Genomic DNA, 25,003 nt, shown 5'->3' with positions numbered 1-25,003 from the left:
AGCATATTAGATTCTGATTATACTAAAAAATCTAATATTTGGTCCTTCCAAAATTCTGCTACTTGCATTGAAATCCACATGGCCCCATTTACCCCTTGATCTGTGCAGCCTTGACTTTTAAAATGTTCAGCCCTTTTCAGATCCCTGCATTTTCTCCTGGTGCACCTGCTTCTGTAACCTTCTCCAGTCCTAAAGCTCTGGCCTCCTGTGCATCACTCGATTTCTTCACCCCATCATAGGTGGTTGTCACAGAGAATGAGACAACACAGAACAGACTCCACAGCCCATTGCATTCGCACCAACTCATCATCACTGTTCACGCTCATCACTTTCATCCTCGTTAATTCTCCTGCTTGAGGCATTTTCTGTCACTCTCCTCCACATCTTTATCAGTGAGAGGGAATCTGACTACTAAGGGTAAATACACAAAATCAGAGAACTTGCAAACTCCACAAATTCAAGTCTCTGGAGCTACGAGGTGGCAGCAGTAAGGTGATATTATGGTGTTCGTTCTGTTTTTAGGTATTTGGGTCTCCTTCCAGGCCTTCTTTAAAAACCCCTCTTCAACCTATCTGGTTACCTGCTCTAATATATTCTTTCTTGGTTCAGCGGTTTGGTTAAAGTTAATAATTAAGTAAATAATTTTCTTTCAAATGAGTGAATAGATGAATAAAATTGTGTGCCACGGTAGTCACTTTGAAGTTACAAGCCCAAAAATGTAAGCTAAACACGTTAAAGGCATGTATCGTGAGTGAGGGAGGGGAAAATCACACGGGTGGAACATTTTGGTCTCAATTTATCTCATCAAATTACCCTTTCTGTTCTCAACTTCTGACCATTGTGGAGTCAACCTGTCACACACTATGAAAATCGTGAGCAATTTAAAGAGCTCTAATTAGCAGCTTCAGCCACTGTAGTCCAGTGAAGTTATTCAAGTTGCTGATGCCAATGAATTAGATTGTGCAATGCATAGCTGGTAGCACAACACTATTAATTACAGTTGGGGCATCAGAGTTCAAGAAGTTTGTACGTTCTTCCCGTGAGCACAATGATTTTTTCCAGATTTCAGATTTCCTCCTACCAGGCGTACCAGATAGTAGGTTAATTGGCCATTGTAAATTGTCTTGCAATTTCGCTGGGGAGAAATCGATGGTTTGCTGGGTAGTGTGTTTTATTGGACCGGAAGGACCTGTTCTGCACTGTTTCAATGAATCAATCAATAAATCAATAAATATTCTCATCCAGAACTTCTCCTGTTTTAGATCAACAAGTGTAAATAATTCATTGCAAATTACTGCAAACAGTCCATGGGCAAGAGATGTAAAATTTCAAAAATGTTTGTTTGGTTTTTGCTAATAGTTATAACAAATCATTTTTGAAACAAGTGTGTGCAAAATGTTCCACTCAATCATTATTTCTGACAGTAATCACTTTGTATGGAGGTGTTTGCAAGGAAACTGTCAATTTTTGGAAGCTTAATTCACATAAAATTACACATTCCTCCCATTGGTGGCACTGCAGTGCATCAGGTTCAAATCTGAACCTGTGTTAGAGAAATCTCAATGCTCCAAATATTCTTTATTTCTTTGCATCTTTAATTAATAAAAGCTTCACTTCTCAATCATAAAATTGAAGCAATTATTTAAAATAGAGTACTTATAACCAAAATGAAGTACCTTGTTTCACCTTCAGACCCTACTTGTTTTGATTTTGTGTACAATGTCACAAGGTCCGTATAGATGAATCAAATACACCTTTTTCTAAAATTACTCTTGCAGTTAACAGTGTTTGCCTTGTCAATTGCAGCTCAGTTGGTGGCATTCTCACCTCCAAATAGCTCCAAGATTATATCAAAAATGCTTGAGCTGCCACTCTAGTTCAGCCCTGAGATTGCTGCAGTGTTACAAGTGAATTTTATAGAAGGGTTGTAAAAGTTAAGAACCGTCTGCTTTTTCATCTGTAAAAGTAACTATTGCAGTACATTCTAGAACGACAACAGTAATTGATGTGCTTCTGACCAGTATCTACTCATCAATCATATACTGTATTAAAACAAAAGCCAGAACTGTGCGCAAACTAGCTGTCATGTTTCCTGCATCAGAACAGTCTCTGTGCTTCAATAAATACATAATTAGCTCTAAAACATTTCAGGATGGGAGGTGCAAAATAGATTTTATTTTAGAGCTTAAAACCTGAAATTCTTGTTTGTAATCTATTTTCTGAATAAAGTTGTATCCAAAAGACATTATAATCCACACACATAAAATAATATGAAATCCGTGTTCGTTATATTTAAGTATGTGATTTTTTTGTGCCTCTGATGGTTGCATTTTTGCTTTTGATTTAGGCTTGAGCACAGCAACCTAGGCATGAACTGAATGCTACACTACCCGAGATTTCTATTATGGTTGAGATGTTAAAACTAAGCTTCTGTTGATACCTTTGCGTAGATATACAAGATCCCTCAGAACTACTTCAAAGAAGGCAAAGGAAAAATTTCCTGATATGGAGGCCAATATTTATCTCAATTAGCGGTTAATACAAGTTATATTGAATGCAAATTGTTTGATATTATTACAATGTCGTTTTGGGAACTTACTGTATCTAAATTGGCTCCTATATTGAAGATGTAGCTGTAAAAGTATTTAATTGACTGTAAGATGTTTTAAGAGCTCCTGAGCTCATCAAAATATAGATGAATTCTATCTTTATTATCTAAGATGAATTCTGTCTTTATTACCTAATATTTTGACAGAAGAAGATTTCAAAGGTAATTTTGTGCTGTTTTTATTTTCTTGCAAATGGTAATTTTTTTGCATTTTTAATGATGTATATAATATTTTCCCTTTTGCATGAAATATTGATACCCTCCTCAAATTTGTTGGAGGACTTCAGGAACATCTAACTAATAATTCTCTAAGGATTGCCAGTCCTATGCAAGAAACCTTTGTGCTTTGTTTTGGTACCATTTAATATTTTATGACAAATGAGTACTTCCATGGCAGATAAATCATCAACAACTTTGGATCTTTTTAGAAGACCCAATTATCCCTTCACATCACCAACCATAAACTCTAAATCCAGTAAACAAGCATACCTAAAATTAAACTTGCTGATCTTCAGTGCTACAGTATGTCTAAGGTGTGCCAAGCACCCATTGAATAATGTAATGCAATATTTGTTATTGTGTAAGAGTTTAAAGTGCCATTATGACTGTAAAGTTGACCATATACACATCATTGTAGGTATACATAACATGATTGGTATGCATTTTGACAGAATAACTCCAGATAGGGAGAACTAAAGGATAAATATATACTGACCAGAGAAATAATTTGCTTTCAGTCTTTAACTGTTATTTACCTCTTTCACTGAATAATGCTATCTCTGATGTAAATGCAGTAAGGTATAGTTTTCATCCATATATAAGTTGAAACTGCATAATGCAATGGCAGGGATGGGGATGGCAGGGGAGAGGGCAAAGAACAAGAATTTATTCTCACATTTTAGATTGCAGAACCATAATTATTTTTCATCTGCCCATGAGAGAGTAATTCTCCTTATGTGGATATGATGCGGATTCCTTGAGGAGATAAAGCAGTATTACACTACAGAAACAGTCAGTTTGGTTACAGAGATCTGCATGTCCATCAGCCTGTTGCTGTTTGTACCACCATGGCAAAGTGGAAGAAGTGGTTTATAGAATTTATAGAACATAGAACAGTGCAACATTGGACTGACCATTTGGCACACAATGTTGTTCTGATCTTGATACCAATTTAAATAAATGTTCCCCCCCCCCCCCAACCCGGTGTACATCCATATCCTTCATTATCTTCCTTTCTACTCTGGGGGAGAGAGATTCTGACTGTATAGAGGCCTATCTCTGCCTCTCCTAATATATAAAAACTGCTGGCTGGATACCCCTCAGTCTCCAGTGCTCTAGGAGCACAACCCAACCTTGTTCAACATTTCCATAATACCATAAGACATAGGAGCAGAATTAGGCCATTTGGCTCCGCCATTTCATCATGGCTGATCCATTTATCCTCTCAGCTCCATTCTCCTGTCTTCGTTCCCTATCCCTTCATGCCCTGACCAATCAAGAATCTATCAACCTCTGCCTTAAATATGCATACAGACTTGCCTGCAGCAATGAATTCCACAGATTCACCACTCTCTGGCTAAAGAAGTTCCTCCTCATCTCTGTTCTAAAAGGATGTCCCTCTATTCTGATGTTGTGTCCTCTGGTTTTAGACTCTCCCACCACAGGAAACATCCTCTCTACATCCACCTTCATTCTTCTAAATTCCAGTGAATACAGGCCCAGAGCCATCAAACACTTGTCCTATCACAAGCCGTTCAAACCTGAAATCATTTTCATGAACCTCTGAACCTTGTCCACATCTTTCCGAGGATAGAGGACCCAAAACTGCTCACAATACTCCATGTGAACCACACCAGTGGATTATAAAGTCTCAACATTACATGGTTGCTTTTATATTCTAGTCCTCTCGAAATGAATGCTAACATCACATTTGCCTTCCTCACCACAGACTCAACCTGCAAACTAACCTTTGGGGAATCCTGCACAAAGGCTCCCAAGTCCCTTTGGACCTGTATTTTCTCTCCATTTAGAAAATAGTCAACCCTTTCATTTCTTCTACCAAAGTGCGTGACCATACACTTCCGGACATTGTATTCCATCAGCCACTTCTTTGCCCATTCTCCTAAACTGACTAAGTCAAAGCCATCAATTCCATCACCCAAATCATTTACATATAGCATGAAAAGAATTGGTCCCAACACAGACTCCTGTGGAACACCATTAGACACCGGCAGCTAGCCAGGAAAAGGCCACCTTATTCCCACTCTTTGCCTCCTGCCAGTCGGGCACTGAATTATCCATGGTAGAATCTTCCCTGTGATACCATGGGCTCGTAGCTTGTTAAGCAGCTTCTTATATGGTGCCTTGTCAAAGGCCTTCTAAAAATCCAAATACACAAAATCAACTGATTCTCCTTTGTCTCTCCTGCATGTTATTTCTTAAAAGAATTCCAATAGATTTGTCAGGAAACCATGGTGACTACAGCCTATTTTATCATGTCTCCAGGAACACTGAAGCCATATCCTTAACGATCGATTCCAATATCTTTCCAACTGCTGAGGACAGACTAACTGGCCTATAATTTCCTTTCTTCTGCCTCTTTCTCTTGAAGAATGGAGTGACATTTGGAATTCTCCTATCTTCCAGAATCTAGTGATTTTTGAAAGATCATATTAATGCCTCCAGAATCTTCAGCCACCTCTTTCAGAACAGTGGTGTGTACACCATTTGGTCCAGGTGACTTATCTACCTTCAGACCTTTCAGTTTCCCAAGAACCTTCTCGCTAGTAGTGGTAGCTTCACACACTTCATAACAGCTGGAACTTCCACCTTACTGTTAGTGTCTTCCACAGTGAAGACTGATGCAAAATACTTATTCAGAATCAGGTTTATTATCACCAGCATGTGACGTGAAATTTGTTAACTTAGCAGCAGCAATTCAATGCAATACATAATCTAGCAGAGAGAAAAAAATAAATAAACAAGTAAATCAATTATGTATGTTGAATAGATGATTAAAAATATGCTAAAACAAATACTGTATATTTTAAAAAAGTGAGGTAGTGTCCAAAGCTTCAGTCCATTTAGGAATTGGATTGCAGAGGGGAAGAAGCTGTTCCTGAATCGTTGAGTGTGTGCCTTCAGGCTTCTGTATCTCCTACCTGATGGTAACTGTGCCAAAAGGCATGCCCTGGGTGCTGGAGGTCCTTCATAATGGACGCTGCCTTTCTGAGACACAGCTCCCTAAAGATGTCCTGGGTACTTTGTAGGCTAGTGCCCAAGATAGAGCTGACTAGATTTACAACCTTCTACAGCTTCTTTCGGTCCTGTGCAGTAGCCCCTCCATACCAGACAGTGATGCAGCCTGTCAGAATGCTCTCCATGGTACAACTATAGAAGTTTTTGAGTGTATTTGTTGACATGCCAAATCACTTCAAACTCCTAATAAAGTATAGCTGCTGTCTTGCCTTCTTTATAACTGCATCAATATGTTGGGACCAGGTTAGATCCTCAGAGATCTTGGTACCCAGGAACTTGAAGTTGCTCACTCGCTCCACTTCTGATCTCTCTGAGGATTGGCTTGTGCTCCTTTGTCTTACCCTTCCTGAAGACCACAATCAGCTCTTTAGTCTTACTGACGTTGAGTGCCAGGTTGTCGCTGCAGCACCATTCCACTAGTTGACATATCTCACTCCTGTACACCCTCTTGTCACCACCTGAGATTCTACCAAGAATGGTTGTATCGTCAGCAAATTTGTAGATGGTATTTGAGTTATGCCTAGCCACACAGTCGTGTATACAGAGAGTAGAGCAGTGGGCTAAGCACGTACCCCTGAAGTGTGCCAGTTAGTGTGTTATTTAGTTGTCCCCCATTACTACCTCTCCTGCATTGTTTTCCAGCAGTCCAATATCCACTCTCGCCTCTCTCTTGCACTTTATGCATCTGAAGAAACGTTTGGTATTTCCTTAATATTATAGGCTAGCTTTCTTTTGTATTCCATGTTTACCATCTTAATGACCTTTTTTTAGTCACCTATTTGAAAGTTTCCCAGTCCTCTAACTTCCCAATATTTTTCGCTCTATCATATGTCCTCTTTTTGGCTTTTATGTTGGTTTTGATTTCTCTTGTTAGCCAAGGTTGTGTCATCTTGCCTTTAGAATACTTCTTCCTGTTCGGGACGTATATATATCCTGTGCCTACCAAATTGCTTCCAGAATTCCAGCCATTGCTGATCTGCCATCATTCCTGCCGATGTTCTTTTCCAGTCAATTCTGGCCGAATCCTCTCACGTGCCTCTAATTCCCTTTACTCCACTGTAACACTGATATATTTGACTTTAGCTTCTCCTTCTCAAAATTTTGGGTGGATTTGATCATAGTATGATCACTTACCCCTAAGGGTTCTTTTACCTTAAGCTCTCTAGTCAATTCCATTTCTTTGCATAACACCCAATCCAGAATAGCTGATCCCCGAGTGGGCTGAACAATGAGCTGCTCTAAAAAGCCATCTCAAAGTCACTCTGAAAATTCACCCTCTTGGAATCCAGCACCAACATGATTTTCTGAATCTACCCACGTATTGAAATCCCCCATGATAATAGTAACATTTCCCTATCACTTGTTGTAATTTATGGACCGTATCCTTACTACTGGTTGGGGGTCTGTTTTTAACTCCAATCAGGGTCTTTTTACCCTTGCAGTTCCTTAGTTCTATTCACAATGATTCAACACCTTCTGACCCTGTGTCACCTCTTTCTAACGATTTGATTTCATTTTTTACCAACAGAGCCTCTCTGCCTTCCTGTCCTTTCCATATAATGTGTATCCTTGGACATTAACCTCCCAGCTATAATCTTCTTTCAGCCATGGTTTAGTAATTCCTACAACATCAATTTCATCTACCTTATTTTGTATACTGCGTGAATTCAAATATAACATCTTTAGTTCTGTAGTCACCCTTTTCAATTTCGTTGCAGCTCATCCTGTGTACTGCAATTTTGGCCGATCATCAGCCTCTCTTTGCTAAGAGTTTCACAACACATTGCCTCTGTTTGTAAACCAATTACCTCATCTTCAGCACCATCACTCTGGTTTCCATTCCCCCTACCAATTTAGTTTAAACCCACCTGAACAACTCTAGCCATTATGCCCTCAAGGATATTGGACCCCCTCAGGTACAGGTGGAACCCGTCCCTTTTGTTCAGGTCATACCCTCCCCAGAAGAGATCCCAGTGATGCATAAATCTGAACCCCTGCCCCCTGCGCCAGTTCCTCAGCCATGCATTCACCTGCCAAGTCATTCAATTCTTACCCTCACTGGCACAGGCAGCAATGCAGAGATTACTACCCTGGAGGTCCTGTTTCGCAGCCTTCTACCTAGTTCCCTAAAATCTCTCTTCCAGACCTCCTCACCTATGTCACTGGTGCCAATATGTACCAAGAGTTCTGGTTGCTCACACTCGCCCTTGAGAATGCCATGGACCCGATCCAAGACATCCCTGATCCTGACACCAGGGAGGCAACATACCATCCGGATATCTCTATTGAACCTCATCTCTGTTCCTCTGATTAAGGAATCTCCTATCAACACTGCACTCCTCTTCACTCTCTGCACTTCTTAGCTGCAGCAGCTGACAGTGCCAGAGACCCAGTTATTGTGACTCCTCCTGGTAGGTCGTCTCCCTCAACAGTATCTAAAGTTGTATACTTATTATTGAGGGGTATGGGCACAGGCATTTCCCCTTCTTCTCCTGAAAGTCACCCAGTTACCTGTCTCCTGCAACCTCGGGGTGACTACCTCCCTCTGGCTCCTGTCTATCACCTCTTCATTCTCCCATATGAGTCGAAGGTCATCGAGCTGCAGCTCCAGTTCCTTAATACATTCTCTCAGGAGCTGCAGTTTGGTGCTCCTGGTACAGATCTGTTTATCCCACGTCCCGCACAGAGTACAAAACCCTACCCCAGAGCCATTCTCACTATATTATGTAATGTACTAATAAATGAGTAATGTACAAATAAGAACAGAGGGAGAAAGTTACAAGACAATATACCTCACCCAAGCCTGATCTTGTCTTTGCCTGATGAGCCAAAGCCACTCCTAAAGACTGGCACACTCAAAAGAATAGCTGCTCAAATAATGGCCGCTCTGCTTGCACTTGAATTGTTCTTGTTGGCCTTTTCTAATGAATCCCTCTTGCTGATTGGTCACTCGTCAACTCAGAAACTGCAGTGAAACTCTCAGTTTGAAATCTCAGTTGCTCTTTTTACAGAGCCCTGACGTGAATTGTCCAACTTTTAGCTCCTGCGCTTTAATCCAAGTAGCATCCTGGTAACACACACAAAATTCTGGAGGAACTCAGCAGGCCAGGCAGCAAATGTGGAAGAGAGAAACATTCAAAGTTTCGCACCAAGAGCTTTCATCAGGACTGAAGAGCCTGGGCCTGAAATGTTGACTCTTTACTTTTTTTGTTTCCATAGATGCTGCCTGACCTGCTAAAGTTCCTCCAGGTGTGTGTGTCCGTGTCTGTCTTGGATTTCCAGCACCTGCACATTTTCCCTTGTTTGTAACACCCTGGTAGACTACTTGCACACCCTCTGACAGTCTTCACATCCTTCCTATAATGGGGCAACCAGAACTGTGCACAATACCTGAAGTGTGGTCTGGCTGAAGTTTTGTAAAGCAACAGCATGACTTCCTCATTCTTATACTCAACACCCCGACCAATGAAGCATGCAATATACCTTCTTTGTTACCTTAACCATTTGCGTTGCCACTTCAGTAAATTATGCATCTGGACCCAAGATTCATTTGTACCTCAATGCTATTAGGGATCTACCATTAACTGCGTACTTTCTCCTTTCTTTTGATCTTGCAAAGTGCAACACCTCACTCTTGGGTTAAACTCCACTTTCTTCCTGCATCTTCACCAATCTACAGTTTCATCCAAATTGTTGATATACTGTGTTTCACAAACAACAGAGATCCCAGCACCAAACATTAAGGAACACGATTGGTCATGGATCTCCCCACCAGCCACAATTCAACCTTCCCTCCTGACTCTCTGTCTTCTATAGGAAAGCCAGTTCTGAATCCAAACTTGCAAATCACCCTGGATTCCATTCATCTTCATCTTCTGGATCCACCTACCACAAGGCACTACTTCCTCTTTAATTTCAGAATGTCATAACACATTAGTACACCAGACACACTATCCTCCAAATCCTTCTCCTTGGTAAATATTAACATTTAATAATTATTTAGAGCAAGTGGTTGAAGCACTAACTTCAAGCAAAAATGTCCTCCTTTATGCTTAAATGGATCTACAATCTCCTTTGTTCTCCTCTCATTCATAACATAAAATGCCTTGAGATTCTCCTTGATCCTGCTTGCCAAGGACACTTCATGGCCCTTTTTGGCCTTCCTAATTGTGAACATTTTCCTGTTATCTTTGTATCCCACAAGAGCCCAGAGTGAGTTTAGCTTTCTAATCCTTTTGTATGCTTCCTTTTACTTCCTAAGTAAATTTAGGCTCTCTCAGGTCATTCAAGTTTTCCTTGCCTTACCATCCTTGTCCTTACTCCTTACTGATGACCCTGAACTCTGTTTAGCTGGTTTTTAAAGAACTCCCACATGTCAGACGTGGACTTGTCCAACAGCAGTTGCTCCCAATCAAGCTCCTGTCTTGTCTTGTCATAATTCGCCCTCCTCAAATTTAGTATCTTCCTGCAATATCCAATTTTATCCTTGCTAATAGTTATCTCAAAACATAATTCATAGTTCACTGTCAGGGCGATCAGGTCTGTCACCTGGCCTGGCTCAGTTCCCAAAAGCAGGTCCAGCATGTTTGCTACTCTAGTTGGACTCTCTACAGAATGCATCTGAGAGGGATTCTTGAAACCATAAAGAAATCCTGCACCATTAAGCCTTTTGAATTAAGGAAGTTCCAATCAATAATGGGGAAGTTAAAAGATCCCACTATGACTACCCTATTGTCTCTGCACTTTTCCATAATCTGTCTAGATACCTGTTGCTCCATGCCTTGGTTTTTATCCAGTAGTGGGGGTGCGGTGGGAGGGGCCTGCAGCATAATCCCACCAATGTAGTTGCACTTTTCTTATTTCAGAGCTCCAGCCAAACTGTTTGTTATTGTCACACATACCGAGGTACAGTGAAAAGCTTGTCGTGCATACTATTCAAATGGACTAACTCGTTACACATGAAGTAGTACAAGGTAAACAACAGTGGAATGCAGAATAGATTGCTACAGCTACAGAGAAACTGCAGTGGGTGGAAACAAACAGGAGAAAATCTGCAGATGCTGGAAATCAAGGTAACACAAAGTGCTGGAGGAACTCAGCAGGCCAGGCAGCATCTATGGAAAAGAGTAAACAATCAGCATTTCAGGCTGACACCCTTCAACAGTCCTGATGAAGGGTCTCAGCCCAAAACGTCAATTGTTTACTCTTTTCCATAGATGCTGCCTGGCCTGCTGAGTTCTTCCAGCATTTTGTGTGTGCAGGTAAACAATAAGTTGCAAGATCATAATGAGGGTCACTGTATTGTTCCATTCAATAGTCTTATAACATCTGGGTAGAAGCATCCCTTGAGCTTAGTGGTGTGGGCTTTCAGGCTTTTGTATCTTCTGTTCGGAGAGGGGAGAAGAGAGAATGTCCAGCTGGGGTGGATGGGGTCTTTAATGATATTATCCGCTTAACTGAGGCAGCAAGAAATGTAGACGAGTCCATGGAGGGGAGGCTGGTTACCATAATGGGCTAAGCTGTGTGCCAACTCACTGTAGTTTAAGTTAAGGCAAAGCATTTGCTGTGATTCATTTGGATAGGATGCTTTCTATGATGCAGCAATAAAAATCAGTGACGGTCAAAGTGGACATGCCAGATTTCTTTATCTTCCTGAGAAAGGAGTGGCATTGGTGGGCTTTCTTGGCTGTGGCATCTACTTGGTTGGAGCAGCACAGGCCATTGGTGATGTTCAGTCTTAGGAATTTGAAGCTCTCAACCCTCTCGACCTCAGCACCATTGATAAAGACAGGAGCATGTGGACTGCACCACCGTTGCCCCTCGAAGGTCAATCGCCGGCTCTTCTGTTTTGCAAACATTATGGGGAAGCATTGATGTTATGACATTGAGCACAATAAGGTGATAGAGACCTTTATAACATGGCCTCTGTGGATGAACCCTGCATTCTCACTTTTCAGTAGTGCAATCTCTGCACCTCTTCCATGCCCCTTTGTATTATGTCTAAAACAATGAAACCCAGAAACTGCTTGTCCTCTCCTACCCCTCAGGGAACAAGGTGGCAACAATTCCATGTAGAAAACCAGTGCTCTCTCACAATGAGGATAGTCTTCCACAGAAGCATAGAAGACTTGGAAAAACACAACTTTGATCCAATTTTGATAGTGAACGGTGAAAGTACAGACTAAGAGGCTGACTCAATGAGAAATTTAAGGTCACTACTTAGAGAGATGAAGATTTTCAACTCTGTGTTTATTTTCAGAGGGTTGCTTCAAAACATAATACTCTGTGGCAGATTATTTATGGGCAGCACAGTAGTGTAGAGGCACATTGCAGTACTGGGGAACCAAGTTCAATTCCCGCTGCTAGCTATAAGAAGTTTGTACTGTTGTAACGTGATCAAAGTTACCAGAGAGACGGGAGCTTATGGATGCAGAATGTTTTATTCAACAAAATGAGACATTCTTGGAGGAAGATGCCTTCTGACCCAATATTGATATTTTTATATGCTAAAGGTCAAAGTTAACAGCAGGACAATTGCATAGTTACGATGTATCTACAATGCTTACTTTATAGTTTGCGCACACCTCCTTCTATGTACAGACACCCAAAATGAATGTTGCTCAGCGTTGGTCTGCTTTTCAATCAACTCCATTTGACACGTTCAGGAAAACTATTTGTTCAGGGTTGCATTTCAAACTCGATCTCTCCATTCCTCATTCATGTCTGAGGATTGGTTGCTGGTAAAGTTAATGTTTTCTATCTACCCTGAGAGCATGTTCTCCCCATGGTCACATGGTGCTCTGGTTTCATCCCACAATACTAAAGAAATTAGTTGGTAGGTCAATTGGCCTTTGTAAAGTGTCCCATGATTAGGCTGGTGTTAAATCAGTGGTTGCTGGGAGGCCCTTCCAATCCTGTCTGAATGAATAAATAAACAAACAAACTTAGTGTGGGCACGTGGCCAAGTGGTTAAGGCATTTGACTAGCGATCTGAAGGTCGTTGAGTTCGAGCCCCAGCCGAGGCAGCATGTTGTGTCCTTGAGCAAGGCACTTAATCACACATTGCTCTGCGACGACACTGGTGTCAAGCTGTATGGGTCCTAATGCCCTTCCCTTGGACAACATCGGTGTCGTGGAGAGGGGAGACTTGCAGCATGGGCAACTGCTGGTCTTCCATACAACCTTACCCAGGCCTGCGCCCTGGAGGGTGAAGACTTTCCAGGCGCAGATCCATGGTCTCGCAAGACTAACAGATGCCTTTACTAAACAAACTTAAAAGTTGTATTCCAGGAATATCTGAAGAAGCAGAATGTACATGATTTGGTGGAATAAACAGAAGAGGTAATTGGATTTGAGGTTGTTCTGGCAAAGAATTGGTACAGAGATAGTCTGTTTTAATATCCATATCAAATCCTTTGAAATGATTCCTGGCACAAAGGGCTTCAGCATTTATTCAAAGTGCTTATCTATTCTTTTCCATCATCCACTTTTCCCAGTTCACACTCCAAACGGGTGCCACAGCTGGTTTAGGCTTCTTACAGCTGTGGTGCTATGTGAAATGGCACTCTGTTATGTCGGCTGGTTGACAGGTAAGTTAGCACTAGTGAATTTTTTCAGCCACTCACAGACTGCTGCTTGTTGTATAAAATTTCCAAGTATGAGCTATAAAATGCCATCGGTGATGTTCAATAGAGGCATTTTGGAAACACAATTTAACTTTTGTTTTAATTCCTTTCATACAGCTTTGATTTTTCTCTTCTATCTGGTCTTTTACGGCTTCCTAGCTGGTCTGTTCAGCTTCACCATGTGGGTAATGCTCCAGATGCTGGATGAATACACACCCAAGTATCGTGATAGAGTTTCCAGTCCAGGTAACTCTCCCATATATTGCCTTGTTGATACTTAGATTTTTCTATTTTTAATTGAAGAACGGATATCACTTTTTTTAAAGCATCAGTTTGGTTTTGGCATTGGTATATTGTTTTATTATTCAAATATGTACTAAGCTTGTCTTGCATAGTGTTCATACTGATCAAGTCATTACAGTGCATTGAACTAGAATCAAGTGTAAGCGCTACTGGGAAAGTGTCGTGCAGGTAAATGATAAAGTGCAAGATTATAATGAAGTCAATTGTAAAGTTAATAGTCCACCTCATTGTACAAGAAGTCTGTTTAAGAGTCCGATAAGTGGGATAGAAGCTGTCCTTGAACCTAGTGGTTTGTGCTTTCAGGCTTTTGATTCTTCTGCCCAATGGGACAAGGGAGAAAAAGAGAATGCTTGGGTTGGCTGGAGTCTTTGATTATGCTGGCTACTCTATTGAGGCAGTGAGAAGTGTGGGCAGAGTCCATGAAGGGGCGTCTGGTTCCCATGATGTGATGAGCTGTGTCCACAGCTCTTCAGTTCCTTATGGTCATGTGCAGAACTGTTGCAATACCAACCTTTAATGCATCCAGACAGAATGCTTTCTATGGTGCATCAAGAAAAACTGGTAAGGGTCGATGGGAATGTAGCAAATTTCTGTACCTTTCTGAGGAAGTAGAGGGATTGGTGAGCTTTCTTGGCCGTGACATCAACATGATTGGACCAAGTCAGGCTATTGCTGATGTTCACACCCTGGAACTTGACACTCTCAACCTCAGCACCATTTATGTAGACAGGAGGATGTGCACTGCCCCCTTTCTGAAGTCAATAACCAGTTCTTTTGTTCACTGACATGGAGGAAGAGGTTGTGGTCTTGACATCATATCACTAAGCTTTCTACCTCCTTCCCATACTCTGACTCACCATTATTTGAGATACAGCCCACTACACTATGTGGACTAATAGCAGGATACTTGCATCTAATTATGGTAAAAGAACATCCTAGGATTCAAATACACAAATGGAATGGCAACTATCTTGTTATTGATTGAGTCTTGCTATGTTAAGACACTGTTGAACTGATGATCTTTCAGTACAGGTAAGGAAACGGAATGATACTATACAGAAATTGGCTCTGAGAATGCAAATGCAATGTTAGCATTCATTACAAGAGGCTTAGAAGATAAATGCAAGAATTTAATGCTGAGGCTTCATAAGGCATTGACCAGACAGTACTTGGAGTATTGTGAGCAGTTTTGGGCACCTTTGGGCATTCGACAGGTCCAGAGGATGTTCATGAAAATGACTCCAGGAATACAAATGATAATGTATGAGGAACGTTTGATTGCTCTGGGCCTTTACCCACTGGAGTTTAGAAAAATGAGGTGAGATCCTATTGAAACCTATCGAATATTGAAAGGCCTAGAGTGAATGTGGAGAAGATGTTTCCTATAGTAGGGGAGTCTAGGACCAGAGGGCACAGCCTCAGAATACAAAGATGTCCCTTTAGAACGGTGATGAGGAAGAATAGCTTTAGCCAGAGGATGGTGAATCTGTGGAACTCATTGCCACATGCACCTGTGGAGGCGAAGTGATTGGGTATATTTAAATTCAGGTTGATAGATTCTTGATTAGTAAGGATGTCAAGGGTTGTGGGGAGAAGGCAAGTGAATGAGGTTGAGAGGGATAATAAATCAGCCATGATGGAATGGTGGAGCAGACTCAATGGACCAAATGGCTTGATACTGCTCCTATGTCTTATGGTTTAATGGGTTTATTGTATGAACTAAGTTGATGTATTTTCTCTGAAGCCACATTTTGAGATTCAAAGCCATTCAAAAATGACAGTTTGAATATTTATAAATGCCTCTGATACTCATAAACTTTCAACACTATTGAAGTTTAGATATTGATAAAATAAATCTTTTTAACACTAGGAAATACTTAAGAAATTTTAAAATACATTTAACTCAATTAATTGTAACAAGATATAGATTAGCTATAACTTGCCTATATATACCTTGCAACTGTTCCTCTCCGTTGAAATAAATGGAGTCCCCAAGCCTGCTCCAAATCTAAAATGAAAACAGTAAATACTGGAAATACTTAGCAGCTCAGGCAGCATCTGTGGAGAGAGAAACAGAGCTATTGTTTCAGGTTAATGACCTTTTATCCTGATTTTTCTATTTTGCTCTCAAATTTTCTGCATCTATACTTTTGCTTTTGGACTCCTGTTCCAAATCTAAACTGGTAAGGGTTTCTCAAGCAGATTTCCGGTGCTCCCGATGTGGCCTTCTATTGGCGAGACCCGACGCAGACTGGGAGACTGCTTTGCTGAACACCTACGCTCTGTCTGCCAGAGAAAGCAGGATCTCCCAGTGGCCACACATTTTAATTCCACATCCCATTCCCATTCTGACATGTCTATCCACGGCCTCCTCTACTGTAAAGATGAAGCCACACTCAGGTTGGAGGAACAACACCTTATACTCCGTCTGGGTAGCCTCCAACCTGATAGCATGAACATCGACTTCTCTAACTTCCGCTAATGCCCCACCTCCCCCTTGTACCCCATCCGTTATTTATTTTTATACACACATTCTTTCTCTCACTCTCCTTTTTCTCCCTCTGTCCCTCTGACTATACCCCTTGCCCATCCTCTGGGTTCCCCCCCGCCTTTGTCTTTCTCCCCGGACCTCCTGTCCCATGATCCTCTCATATCCCCTTTGCCAATCACCTGTCCAGCTCTTGGCTCCATCCCTCCCCCTCCTGTCTTCTCCTATCATTTTGCATCTCCCCCTCCCCCTCCCACTTTCAAATCTCTTACTAACTCTTCCTTCAGTTAGTCCTGACGAAGGGTCTCGGCCTGAAACGTCAACTGTACCTCTTCCTAGAGATGCTGCCTGGCCTGCTGCATTCACCAGCAACTTTGATGTGTGTTCCTGGTGAAACTGCAGGAATCTTCTTTCTCTATGGGTGTTCTTCAGTTAGCCTCGTCTCATGGAGAGTCTCTTGCTTTCTAATCATGTGCTTTGTTTGCTGAACATATTACCTTCTGAATATTTGATAGTTTAATTCATCTTTTTGATTGGCTTTCTCCTTTTTGCGCTCCTGCTCTCTTGCTGCAATGGTGTTAACGTTTTTTGAGATAACATTCTTTGGCCAGGTGCAAAGCCAGTGCTCATTTTGCCAAATAATGAGAGATCAATACTTGATTTTTTTAAATGGGTGTCCTCACTGTGTTGGTGATTTCATTAGCTGATCGAAACTATATATCTTAATGAAAGAGGGTGACATAGAGATTGAATGGTCGATCTGACCATAATTAAATGGTCAATTATGAGAGGTACATTCCTGAAGAAAAGTTGCTGCATTACGGTGGAGGACATTTGCTCAACAAAGCTTGTCTTATTCTCTGGTGTCCATAAGCTATACTAATGTTTAGTTCTCCCCACCTCTGTTTCTAGTTTGCCCTGTAAGTGCAAACAAGACATACAGTTAAAGTTCAGGATCAAGTCATACTTCAACCTACCCTGGAGCACAACCCCTAGTTTACACACAAAACAGTGGTATTCTTGTAAAACATGTTTGCATCTTACATGGCATTATATCCTATTTTAAAATATGAAGACCAAAACATACACAGTACTCCAAACTCCAAGTTTAATATAAGTTTTCTGATTCCTGTATTGAGAAATTAAAACTAGATCTCTGCTCCAATGCCTCATTTATTTTGTATCTGTTGTCCCATTAATCTTTATTAAATTTTTTAATTGCATACCTTGTTGTATTTTGTTCAGCTTTTCCATTCACTATCTTTGCAACACACTGTCTGCAAATTTTGATAACGTATTTTGACTCCTGAATCCACATTGTTTTGGCCACAGTGGTCTCAGGCTAGATCCTTGTTGACAACCACTTCCCAAATTTTTATCTGACTGATGGGGATGTCAGTAACTCCTATTTTTAAAAGACGATGTTTCCCCATAAACAATTTGTAGTCTAGAGATAACTGCATCAATAATTAAACCTTGGGGCTCAAATTGTTTTGGGATATATTGAGGTTACTAAGGACACTGTATAACTTTGAATAATTTCCTTGGAGAATAACTTGGAGCAAAGGATTTTGAATTATTTCTTATTTGAAATTGCCGGGGGGGGGAGGAAATCAACTTTAAATTTGCTATATGATAATGTGTATTAGAGTTTACAATATTTTCTAATTTAAATTTTATACCTGGATGAGAATTTTACATCAGACAAATTCAGTTCACATTGAAAAAAACTAAAAAGCACAAAAGCAACTCTTTTTGTTTTCAAATTCAGCTTGGTTGATTAAAATCGATAATATTCTGGAGTTGCCCCTTTAGTTCTCAGGAATAAATATAATTGGATAACAAATCTGTCTTTTAATGGGGCAAGCAAGCTCAGAAAGAGAGCCTGTTGCTACTTCTTGGTGTTTTATCTTGTTTGCCCAGCCATAATTCAGTGCAATGCTCATTCAGGAAGGGTTTGCAAATGGCATTGTGTGGTGATTAGACAGCTGTCCGTTTGGCTACAGTATAGTACAGACTAAGTGTAATCTCTGCTTTCCACTTGGAGAACCTCTCCAAAACATGGATTTGACAAAAGGTCTGTGCTGTCTATTCTGTACACAAGCTTCAAATTACTTGTATTAACTATTGAAAATATCAAAATTGCAAATGTCACTCCACTTTAAGAAGAGAGGAAGGCAGAAGAAAGGAGGTTATAGGCCAGTTAGCCTGACTTCAGTAGTTGGAAAGATGTTGGAGTCTTTTATTAAGGATGAGGTACTGGAGTACTTGGAGGCATGTGATAAAATAGACCCAAGTCATCATGGTTTTCTAAAGTGGAAATCTTGCCTGACAAATCTGTTGGAATTCTTGGAGGAAAAAGCAGGAAGAGTAGACAAAGTAGAGTCAGTGGATGTTTATTTGGATTTTCAGAAGGCCTTTCACAAGGTGTCACACATGAGGCTGCTTAACGAGTTAAGAGCTGTTAGTATTACAGGAAATGTACTAGCATGGACGGAGCATTGGCTGATTGGCAGGAGGGAAAGAATGGGAATAAAGGAGGCCTTTTTGGTTGGCTGGGAGTGACTAGTGGTGTGCCGGGGGTCAGTGTTGGGACCACTTCTTTTCATGTTGTATGTCAGGGGTGCAGGAATTAATGGCTTTGTGACCAGGTGTGTAGACAATGCAGAGGTAAAGTGGAGGGGTAGACAATGTTGAGGAAGAAGGACTTGGATTTGGAGAATGGGCAAAGAAGCGGCATATGGAATACAGTGTAGGGAAGCGCATGGTCGTGCACTTTGGTAGAAGGAATAAAGGTGTGGAATATTTTCTAAATGGAGGGGAAATCAGTGATGCAGAGGGACTTGGGAGTCCTTGTGCAGGATTCTTTAAAGGTTAAATAGCAGGTTGAGTCAGTGGTAAGGAAGACAAATGCAATGTTAACATTCATTCCGAGAGGACTAAAATACAAAAGCAGGGATGTGATGCTGAGGGTTTATAAGGCATTAGTCAGACGGCAAAATTGTGAGCAGTTTTCAGCTCCTTATCTAAAAAAAGATGTGCTGGCATTGGAGAGGGTCCAGAAGAGGTTCATGAGAATGATCGTAGGAATGAAAAGGTTAATCTATGAGGAGATCTTGATTGCTTGGGGCTTTACTTGTTGGAGTTAGAAGAATGAGGGGGGATCTCATTGAAACCTATTGAATATGGAAGGGTCTGGATAGAATGGATGTGAAAAGGATGTTTCCTTTTATGGGGGAGTTTAGGACCAGAGGGAACAGTCTCTGAATTTTGATGAGAAAAATTTCTTTAGCCAGAGGGTGGTGAATTTGTGGAATTCTCTTCTGCAGACAGTTGTGCAGGCCAAGTCATTGGGTATAATTAACGGTGGAGGTTGATAGGTTCTTGATTAGTCAGGCATCAAAAGTTGTGGGGGGAAGGCAAGAGAATGGGGTTGAGAGATAATAAATCAGCCATGATGGAATGGCGGAACAGATTTGATGAGCCAAACTGCCTAATTCGGCTTCTGTGTCTTGTGGTTTAAAAGCCAACAGTTGAGTTTATTGTCATGTGCAGAAATACTCAAATGCACAGGTGCAATGAGAAACTTGCAGGCACATCACATCAGATATGCAGCATCGCACAAGGCTAGGTACCGTTCCATGACTCTGAAGATGTCTTGGGTATTTTGAATCTTTGTAGTTTTATTGCCTTAATTTATAATAAGAAATTTAAGATACTTCATTCAAATAACCTTTGGATTATGTAATCATGCAATTTAACGTTGAATTGCCATCGTTGGAAACTGCTCCTAAATGATTGTAATAGCAGCAGCTATGAAATACAAGATAAATTGTGGCGTGACTGCCTAGTCAGGAATAATGGCACGATGTGTCTAATTTCCAGTGGAAGGTCAGATGTTTTCAATGTATGATTTGACAGGGTGACTCTGAGAAATGCAGTTATTATCGGCTTGTTTATCCTCCTGGAGAGCACAATAAAAATTAGTTGTCTTGGTGCTTTTTATTTTTTCAGTGTGAACTGAATTTATTTGTTATGTAACACTAGTTTAAAAACTCATTATCCACTGACGTCAAGAGCACTCCTTTAGGTTGTTGGGGGAGGGGAGAGCGATGTGTCAGAAGTTCTTAACATTTTGTGTTTCTAAAATAATTTTTTAAAGCTCATGTTGCTGCCATTTGGACTATCCTTGGACAAGTGAAATAAAAAATATGTATTCTTGCATTAAAAAATGCTTTAAAGTACAGTGCTGCAGATTTCTATGCTGTTTTGACAGGTCCAGGTTCTGAAAAAACAGTTAAGCCTGTAGGTTTATGTAAACTAAGGCTACTTCTAATCAAAGTTGTCATTTTGACTTGAGCAGTCAGCAAAGTTAAGTCATTACAATATATTCAATCTGGATTAAAATGAGCAAGACCTCATCTTTTATTCATGCCTTTGGTGATTCATTTTCAACTGTCTCAGAAAATTAGGATACTGATGGTTTAAGTGTTCCTTTGGAATAAGATGACAAACTTGGCTTTGTGGATTTTGAGGAGCCTAATTAGACCAATGTGAGAACTGCGTAATCTTTCACAGATGGACAGATAGAAGGTAGCACAGTTGTACTGTTGATAGTTTGCAGGATAGTGAGCATTTTCTGCAGTTTACACGCAATACTGTGGGTGTGATCTGGCTAATTTAAAGTTAATTGTGTTTCAAGGGTTTGACGACATGGCAGTGTAGTGGTTCTTGTGACACAGTTACAGCTCAGGGCATTTTGGAGTTCAATTCTGGTGGCGTCTGTAAGGTATGTTCTCCTCGTGAACTGCATGGGTTTCCTCCTACAGTCCAAAGATATACCAGTTAGGAGGTTAATTGATCATTGAAAATTGTCCTGTGATTGGGTTACTATCAAATAGGAGGGCTGCTGGGCAGTGTGGCTTGTAGGGTTGGAAGGGTTGTGTTGTATCTCTAAAATAAAACTTTAAAAGAAAACCCTTGTCCATCAATTTTATTCTTGTAATGTTTTTCCAAAAAAATTTAATTTCTCACCTGCAATGTTTAACAAAATCAGCATTCGTGTTGATGAAATAAAATAATGTCTGTTGGTTAGAAACTATTCAAAGCTTTTACCGTGTTTTCAGTGCGGCATTATGTAGAAAGCCTTGCTCTGACATCAGCCCATCTTCCTGAATGACCAGGTATGAAAGATTAATGGTTTACTATGTTCACTGGGGTTTCTTAACTCTCCTGTAGGTATTTATTAATACAATAATAATTAAATTATCCAAAAAAATTAACACCAAAGTTTTTTGTTAGAGTAGAACAAGATTGGCGTTCAATAGTGAGGTTGATCAGTGAGCAGAATGTAGTACAGATGACCAGGTTTGGAAATTGGAGACTAAGAGGGTCAGGATCACTGCTTGTGGATTAAGAATTTCTCTGTAGCACTAAAACTTAAGTGAGACAGCCTCTACTGTGTGCAAGCCATTAACTTTATTTTAGACCACAGGAGAAATTAGGGATGTCTGCACTGGTGTATTCTCATACCCTTTTCTTTTGAATTCTGAAATACTGTAGCTTGCTAGACAATAAATATCGTAGTGTATCTTTCAAGAATAAGATGCACCTTCTTGGGATTGACATACTGTTCAATAAGGTCTGCAGTCAAAGAATCTTGAGGTACAGTGGTAAGCATGGACTATGTACAGCTGCCAAACCAAAAAGAGAGGTCAACAATTTCCATCCTCAGTCTTTGTAGTGTTCTTAGCATCTCACTGAAGGAAAATGTTTCCAACACAGCTGTCCTTTCAGGAATTAAAAAGCCAAGGACCCCAGCGTTCATTGAGTTCGAGGTCTTCACTGGCTCAGGCATGTGCAGTGGATGAAAGATGGCCACATCCTCAGCAATAAACTACTTGGAAAGGCAGTCAAACCAAATGACTAGCGGGGTGTCCAAAGCATCCACTTTAAGGATGTTGGTAAAAGAGACATGGAACTCTTCGATGCTGATTATACTGTAGCTATGACAGAAGCAAATCACAACATTGGTTGTGAAATGGGATGAACATAATTCCAACAATTCTAAAGTGGAGGTCAGCACCGAAAGGCCACCAAACTATAGGTCATACTTTGTCATGGCCTGTGATATTTTCATTTGTGACATTTATGGCAGACTCTTTCCAGAATCTGTTAATTCACTTCAACTGAAGGTTGAAGGGTGCCTATAAATTATCTTGCATACATGGAAGGTTGCCAGCAGTTTGAAGATTTATCCCACCTTAAAATGCTTTCTGCATTTTACTGTGACAACTTTTCACTGTATGTTCACTTTCATTTCAAGACGTGACTACGGTGATCTCAGTGTGATTGACACAGCTCTAGAAATTTATTTGTGGAGGCTGGAAAAGAATGAGGGCCTATCTGCAGTGCTGGTGGATTTGAAGGAATGAGGATTCAGTAATCATTGCCCTTTTGGAATTAGGATACTGAGGTCTAAGCACTAGGTGGCCAGCAGTAACAATGGGTAGTGGTCATTGGGGTCGGTCTGAGATAATGTGCAGCTGGAAAGCTGAGAGTAAAGGAACTTGCCTAAAATGGACCCCCGTCTAGCATTGATTTGGTTTCGGGTTCCACCTATAATTTGAATCGGTGTTCCAAAAGAAACCCCCCACACGAAGGACATCATACTGTGCACCTTGAGGCAGAAATTGTGTCAAGGTGCAGGGGTGACTTCTGTCACAAGGTGCCCAGTCAAATTCCCAGAATGTTTCAAAATAATGTGGTTATTGTGTTTCAGCTCCTGCTGTAAAAAGCAGTATTATGGATTTTAACTTTCTAAGGCGATGCATTACCAGCACCAGTCTACTTACCAGCAAATATACAGAAAGCTGGTGGAAAATGACTGGTAATATCACGAAGGATCCTGCCCACCCTGCTGGCAGACTGTTGCCCCTCTCCCATCAGGGAAGAGGCTACACAGCATCCATGCAGAACCACTCTATTCAAAACCTGTTACTTCCCCCAAGCCGTTAGGCTGAGCAACACTTAAATACATTTATATACACCACCACTACATACACATCACCTAATGTCACTTTATGTACATACAAGCAGTCTATGTATTAAAGTTGCTTGCACATTGCGTTTTACAGGTTTACTTTTATACTTACATTTGTGTTCTTTATGCTTACTGTTCATTTTTTATGCTGCATCGGATCTGGAGTAACAGTCATTTGATTTTCTTTACACTCTTGTACTGAAGTATATTGGATCTCTGCTTAATTTCTGATCCTTAGGGTTCTTCCAAGAGCCAAAAAATGGCGAACAGACTTAATTCCAAGATTTCAATTTATTGTAGACTACAGACATACAAATACTAAGCAAACTAAATAAACAGCTGAGAAACGATGCCAAGAGGGGAATTAATGCAAAGGGGTATAAATGATGCCTCTGAAAAATCTATCAATTTTATAGATTAGATAAAGAATTTCCTTAGATAGAGATAAATTAGTGAATAGGCTACATAATTAAAACAATTACATCATGTGGGTAATGAGATAGTACTTGGCCAATGAAAAGTGAAAAAGGTGATAAACCGTTAGTTTAGCTGCTATACCACTTTCTGCCAGTGAGTGTGAAAATACATGTTTGTTTAAAAATCACAAATCTTATAAAAAGTATTTTTTTTTATTAAATGGTTACCAACCAGTATGACAATAAACAATCTTTAAAAATGCTTAGTTTTGGTGAAACCTTAAACTTTTAAAAATTAATTTTTAAATAAATTTCTACAATGCAACAACAAAAAAAACAGTAAAAAGAAGAGGTTTATACAGTGCAAAACAAACATCAAATGTACAGTTCATAACAGTTAAGAAACTTTTGACATTAGAATCAGAATCAGGTTTATTATCACTGGCATGTGACGTGAAATTTGTTAACTTAGCAGCAGCAGCAGTTCAATGCAATACATAATCTGGCAGAGAGAAAAAATAATAATAAATAAAATAAAACATAATAAACAAGTAAATTAATTATGTATATTGAATATTATTTTAAAATGTACAAAAATACAAATACTGTATATTTTTAAAAAGTGAGGTAGTGTCCAAAGCTTCAAAGTCCATTTAGGAATCGGAGGGCAGAGGGGAAGAAGCTGTTCCTGAATCGCTGAGTGTGTGCCTTCAGGCTTCTGTATCTCCTACCTGATGGTAACAGTGAGAAAAGGGCATGCCCTGGGTGCTGGAGGTCTTTCATAATGGACGCTGCCTTTCTGAGACACTGCTCCCTAAAAATGTCCTGGGTACTTTGTAGGCTTGTGCCCAAGATGGTGCTGACTAGATTTACAACCTTCTACAGCTTCTTTGGGTCCTGTGCAGTAGCCCCTCTATACCAGACAGTGATGCAGCCTGTCAGAATGCTCTCCACGGTACAACTATAGAAGTTTTTGAGTGTATTTGTTGACATGCCAAATCGCTTCAAACTCCTAATAAAGTTTAGCCGCTGTCTTGCCGCCTTTATGACTACATCAATATGTTGGACCAGGTTAGCTCCTCAGAGATCTTGACAGCCAGGAACTTGAAGCTGCTCACACTCTCTACTTCTGATCCCTCTACGAGGATTGGTATGTGTTCCTTCATCTTACCTGAAGTCCACAATCAGCTCTTCCGTCTTACTGACGTTGAGTGCCAGGTTGTTGCTGCGGCACCATTCCACTAGTTGGCATATCTCCCTCCT

At 40.4% G+C, this 25,003-nt stretch overlaps 1 protein-coding gene across 1 annotated transcript in view; it reads left to right on the top strand.

The window, feature by feature from the left end:
• The window catches only part of atp1b3a (ATPase Na+/K+ transporting subunit beta 3a), a 46,431-nt gene that overhangs the window by 8,026 nt on the left and 13,402 nt on the right, over positions 1-25,003 (top strand). Inside the window, exon 2 of the mRNA XM_063045437.1 lies at positions 13,609-13,737. Within this exon, the coding sequence (XP_062901507.1) occupies positions 13,609-13,737 (129 nt within the window). The remainder of the gene's footprint in view (positions 1-13,608; positions 13,738-25,003) is intronic.

This window comes from Mobula hypostoma, chromosome 4 (assembly GCF_963921235.1).
Source record: "Mobula hypostoma chromosome 4, sMobHyp1.1, whole genome shotgun sequence".
In the NCBI taxonomy this organism is placed as follows: Eukaryota; Metazoa; Chordata; class Chondrichthyes; order Myliobatiformes; family Myliobatidae; genus Mobula; species Mobula hypostoma.
This window is presented reverse-complemented; position numbering and strand designations above follow the sequence as displayed.